This window comes from Camellia sinensis, chromosome 10, assembly GCF_055761805.1.
Source record: "Camellia sinensis isolate YWXY chromosome 10, ASM5576180v1, whole genome shotgun sequence".
NCBI classification, from domain to species: Eukaryota; Viridiplantae; Streptophyta; class Magnoliopsida; order Ericales; family Theaceae; genus Camellia; species Camellia sinensis.
The window spans coordinates 142,654,596-142,659,945 of NC_138970.1; the positions used below are offsets into that span (position 1 = coordinate 142,654,596).

General features: G+C 35.7%; 1 protein-coding gene and 1 long non-coding RNA gene across 2 annotated transcripts; both read left to right on the forward strand.

Annotated features, from left to right (window-relative positions):
* Positions 1 to 914: 914 nt before the first annotated feature.
* LOC145801345 (uncharacterized) lies at positions 915 to 2,981 on the forward strand. The gene is made up of 4 exons (XR_014342691.1): positions 915 to 1,676; positions 2,374 to 2,458; positions 2,647 to 2,823; positions 2,930 to 2,981. It is a non-coding gene; the product is annotated as an uncharacterized LOC145801345 (long non-coding RNA).
* Positions 2,982 to 2,994: 13 nt separating this feature from the next.
* LOC145801346 (uncharacterized) lies at positions 2,995 to 4,609 on the forward strand. The gene is made up of 2 exons (XM_082892467.1): positions 2,995 to 3,551; positions 3,815 to 4,609. Exons 1-2 carry the CDS (start codon positions 3,293 to 3,295, stop codon positions 4,108 to 4,110), a joined length of 555 nt encoding a protein of 184 aa, XP_082748593.1. The 5' UTR covers positions 2,995 to 3,292; the 3' UTR covers positions 4,111 to 4,609.
* The last annotated feature ends 741 nt before the right edge of the window (positions 4,610 to 5,350 follow it).

Below are 5,350 nucleotides of genomic sequence, written 5' to 3' on the forward strand. Positions count from 1 at the left end.
CGTTCATCTCTGAGGAGAAATGGAGGTTCAACTTCTAGCTTTTATTGGTACTTAGATTCAAGTGGCATCTCTTGTGGTGTATTTTACTTGGAGATACTTTGATGTTTTGTTTATTATCTCCTAGGGAAATCACTGTTACAATTTACATGACTGCTTTTTTTCTTAATAGTTCTAAGCTGAAACAAATCATGTGTTTGGCTCATCACTAGTCCATTCCATGCATTTAATTTTTTATATTCAGTGAATTGATGATTGAGACATAGTTATAAGATTAGTTGTACATAATTATTCATTTCAACCATCTCATTGCTGATCAGTAGATCATTTTATGGACTTTCCTCTTAATTCCAGAAAATTTTAAAATAAAATGAATTTAGGAGGTATTTGGCTTTGAGTTTGGAACTTTACGGCCAATGAACTATGAACAAATTGCAGAGTTGCTCAATGGTATTGCTGAGAGGTTTGATTGGGATAAAATAATGGGGGGTGACAACATTATTGGACTCAAACAGGTAGACTTCTCTTCCATAACGTTTTCAAAATGCAAAAACTTCTTCTCTAAATCCATGGTAACTGGTTAGTTTTGAACCCTTTTCCAGTTTATACATTGCTTTGTTATGGATGGTGATGCTCGAGATTTTTATGCTTTTGGCACCATTAAATGATATAAATGTTAATTTTTTAAATTTTTTTTTGTTTTTTTACAAAATATCAGTTTTTCAAACAACCAGCTGAAGAAAAACAGTTATTGTGTCTGCCTAGCATTGTGGTGGTCTGAAAGTAGTCTTGATGGCATTCTAGTGGAAGTGGTAGTGTGATGGTGATGGTATCAGTGGTGATAGAACTAGAAATCTTATTGAAACTACAATTGGACAAGATTAACCTATAGCCGTGCATCCTGAATGAAAGTAAGTTTGGATTCACATGTTTAAAGCAAGGGCCTATGAATCTGCGTTTTATGTACACACATATCTGGGATTATATACTAGTTTGATCACCACTATGCTATGAAAATTCAACATTAGCTGGTTTCTTTGCTCTTCAAATCTTTCTACTTTTGGAGAGATTCAAAAATTGGGTTTTAAAAGAAAAGCATTTCACACCATTTCTCTCATCTTTTAATTATCCAAACAGGTAATTAGGGGCAAGAGATTTCTATTTATTTTCTTTTCTTTCCAAATCACCTAATCTAAGCGGGTGGCTAATGAAAATTTCCAAAATGTCCGTTAGACAATCATTGGGAGGGTTTGGGATTTAATCCTCTTCAAACCTTAAGAAGAACAATTTATTCTTTTGCTTAGATACACGTTACGAAGAATAAGTTGTCAAACACTTTTCAAATTAACAGTATATTCTAAAATCTTATTTTGTATTAGTCCCATAACTATTTATCATATTCACCAGAAGGCAAACTCGTGCAGAATCATTGGCAACCCATTTCAAGCAGCTCCTCCAGAGGCTGACTAACTTTGAGTTCTATGGATCCTTTTTTTAAATTTTTTTATTTTATTTAATATAATATATAAACAATTTACTTTACTTTCAAGTTTGAATCAAATAGTTCATTATATTTCTGGATTTGTTATTAATTCAATTTTTAACTTTGCCACAGGATAATATGGAGTACAGGTTCACGAGTGTATAAGAGATTCACCTTGCCCTCCTCAGTGATTATGGTACTTCTAAGTAAACTAAAGTTTCTTACCTCTTTTCCATTCATAATAACACTTCGTAGATGATGGCATACCCTGACATTTTTGCTTCTTTATAGATTTTTTTAATCTCATATAAAAGTTTTGGCTACATTACAGAACTGTGACAGTGTAATTATTAGCTGTCTGGGTTAATCTTTTCCCTTTCTAACATCTACATCTCTTTGTACTTTACGTCAAGTGTGTGGAGTCATTTTTCCAGTCCTTTCCTCTTCTTGTTCAGTTAAGCTTCCAAATTAACAGGAGAAAAAGTTGTAATACCGAATGGAATGACTGTTATGTTATTGCTGCAAACAAAATTGCTTTTGGGAGTTTGGTTATTTCAGTTTTGAAGACACCAAACAGTTTGGTTTTTGTATGGAAGAGTGAGATGTGTGATTACTTTTGTGAGTTTATCTCTTCACGATCTTATGGGTGATTTAATTCTAGTCAAGTCTGGGGCTGGGGTGCAGCAGTGCTTGTCTTTCAAAGATGCAGAGGTCTGTGACTTGAATTGGATGTATTTGTCGTAGAATGTAATTATACAGCATGTCTCTGTTAAAAAAACTTGCTTAATTATCCTCATCAATTTGTCTATCTTATATGTTATACTTGCTTTTAAATCATTGTTTGATTTTACCAAGTTCAATCATTTTCACAAATATTTTAATTCAAATTATAGGCATGCTGGTGTCATATGGGTGATATGTCTGAGGCATCACTTTGTGTTCTACAAAGTGATAGTTTGACAATCTATAAGACAACAGGTGAGTAGTTTGAAGAGGGCGGTTTTGATTACAAGAAAGCAATTGTTGATTCAATTGTTATCCTTATAAGAGACATCCCAGATGCCAAAGAAAATGGGCTACTTCACCTTTGTGAATTTTGCGATATCTCATAATTCACTATGTTTTCTTTATTCTGAGAAGAGGAATGGTTAACCATTTGTTTGCAGGTTCGTGATAGAAGAAGGCCCAACTGCTCCTGGTAAAAAGCCCCTGGTAAAAAGGCCCCTGGTAAAAAGCCAACTGGTTTAGGTGCTGCTCCAACTGCTCCCACGTCCACTGTTGATGCTTATGAAAAGCTTCTTTCCTCTATCCCAGAGTTCTCGAGCTTTGGGAAGCTTTTCAAGGTTTTTTACCAGACACTCCTTCCATTATATATACTGATTTTGACTATTGTTGATAATCTGCTGATTCAGGTTTTTTTTTCATATAAATTTTTGTTTCCTGTACCAGTCTTCGGCACCTGTGGAGCTTACAGAGGCTGAAACAGAATATGCAGTTAATGAAAATCCAGAAGACATTCTTCACTTCAAACAACTCCTCAATGAAAATCCAAGCCTACTTCTAAAACTAACACCTCATGAAAACACACCACTTCATATCGCCACACAGTTTGGACACAAAAACATTGTTGCTGAGATTTACAATCGGCAGCAGTTCCTCCTTGCTCAGCCGAACTTGGACGGAGACACACCTCTACATGTCGCTGCGAGAGCTGGCCGCATCTCCATTGTTAGTTTTCTAGTCAACGAGCTGTTATCTTTGTCTTATGGAGACATCGAAAACAGAGGAAACAGAGAGACTGAGATTCTGAGGATGAGAAATAAGTGGGGCAACACAGTTTTGCATGAGGCTGTGAGGAACCATAATCTCAGAGTGGCTGAGTTTTTGATAAAGGTTGATCCTGAGCTGGCCTGTTTCGAGAACAACACGGGTGAATCCCCATTGTATCTGGCTGCTAGAGATGGAATGCTGGAAATTGTGAAGCGCATACTGATGGCAGCTTGTTATTCGGCTTATGGCGGGTCAGATGGCCAAACAGCTTTGCATGCTACCATCGTAGAGGGGAATTTTGGTAATTTTATACTTCTCTCATTTATTTTTTTTATGCATTTATTATAAAAACAAACAAGAATGCAGCTTGCCTCCAGTAAATGACTGGACCATCCAGTTTTTAGTTGTGGGCCTACTATAGAGCCTATTTTGATGATACATTTAATTGGTCTTTGAGGTATATGTTGATTGTTTATCAAAAATATCAAATCAATTTGATAATCGTAACTATATGATTTCATAAATAAACCCACATTTTACCGTTTCATTTTATATGTTATTTAGATGCCATGGAAGCCCTTGTTAGAGCGAAGCCAGAACTAATAAAAGAAGCTGATCATCATGGTAGAACTCCACTCTACTACGCAGCATCTATGGGAGACCACAGGACAGTTCAAAGATTACTTCAACTTCACACCGACATAGTATACATGTCCGATCAAGATGGGCTGTCACCACTTCATGTCGCGGCATACAGAGGCCATACCAACATAATCCAAGAGATCATCCAATGTTGCCCGGATTCTGGAGAACTGCTAGATTTAAGAGGCCAAAACAGGAAAGAGAATGGTTTGCAGTGAGTTTCAAGCCAGAGAATTTCATTCCAGGTCTAGTCATTGGTTTCATTTTTGGGTTGTTCTTGGACTTATCAAAACCCATCAAAAACAATAATAATACTACTCCTAAGAAGGCGGCCAATCTCTTACTGGGAAAGCAGCAAAGACTGGTCTCAACTAACACTGATGAAGAGCTTAAAATGGTACTGTCTCTTATTGTACCGCCTCAGTTCTTTGTTCACTCTGCTTTTTATCTTTCTTCAAACATTATTGTTGTAGAACTCAATTAAATGTTGTAGAAAACATTGTTTGATTTTAATTGTTTTTGCTTTTGGGAGTTTTCTATCAATGAATTTGATTTAGAGGGTGATATGTGATAGGTGGGTTTGATCTTTGTACTTAGTATAAGGAGTTTGGTGTGATGTATTTGGAGATTTTGATCAATACTAAGCAGTTTGGTAGGAATTGTTGTTTTTTATTTTTAATTTTGTTTTCAAGCTTAGTTTATTTATTATTTTAATAAACAATAATTATTAGTTCTTAATAATTGTTTGCCAGGTTTTTTTTTTGTTCAACCATATAAAATTAACACAATCTAAAAATTAAAAAAAAGGCTATGGTGGCGTTTAAAAAACGTCACTATATCCCATCCCAACGGCTAGATTTTAAAATGAATAAATGTCTATGACGGCGTTTTCAAAAACGTCGCTAAATGTCAGAGTGACGTCACAGTACAGTTAGGGTAGGACATTTGGCGGCGTTTTTGAAAACGCCGCCTATACTAATATAACGACGCTTTTTAAACGCCATAAAGTTATAGCGACGGCCGCGTCCTCGACGTTTGGTACTAAACGCCACAAAAAAAATTAACGACGTTTTTAATACTTTTAGCGGCGTTTTTTAAACGCCGCTAAAAGTGAATTTTCCAGCAGTGAGGTTAACAACTTATGTTTACAGTTATAAGCTATATTCTGTTAAACTATAATTTATAATCACTTTCTCACAGCTCTACCAAACGGGACCTATATCATGATAGACACTTTAAGTTGGAATAAAATCTAAATCTTTAATGCATTCATTAATTCATCCTAATAAGTTGGAACCTAACCTTTTCCACTCGATAGACCATCCTTGGATACAACTTGACCACAACTCCATTACCGGCCCAACCACGTGCTAACATACGGCTCCAACCTAGTTCACAAGCTCACATTGCTATTGAGTCTTCATTGTGCACCTCGAATTGATAAGGGATTAATTACTC

Excerpts from the sequence above, each read along its gene's own strand:
- LOC145801346 (XM_082892467.1), top strand. The coding sequence starts at position 3,293 with ATGAGAAATAAGTGGGGCAACACAGTTTTGCATGAGGCTGTGAGGAAC. Across the intron at positions 3,552-3,814 it reads CATCGTAGAGGGGAATTTTG|ATGCCATGGAAGCCCTTGTT; the intron begins GTAATTTTATAC and ends TATGTTATTTAG.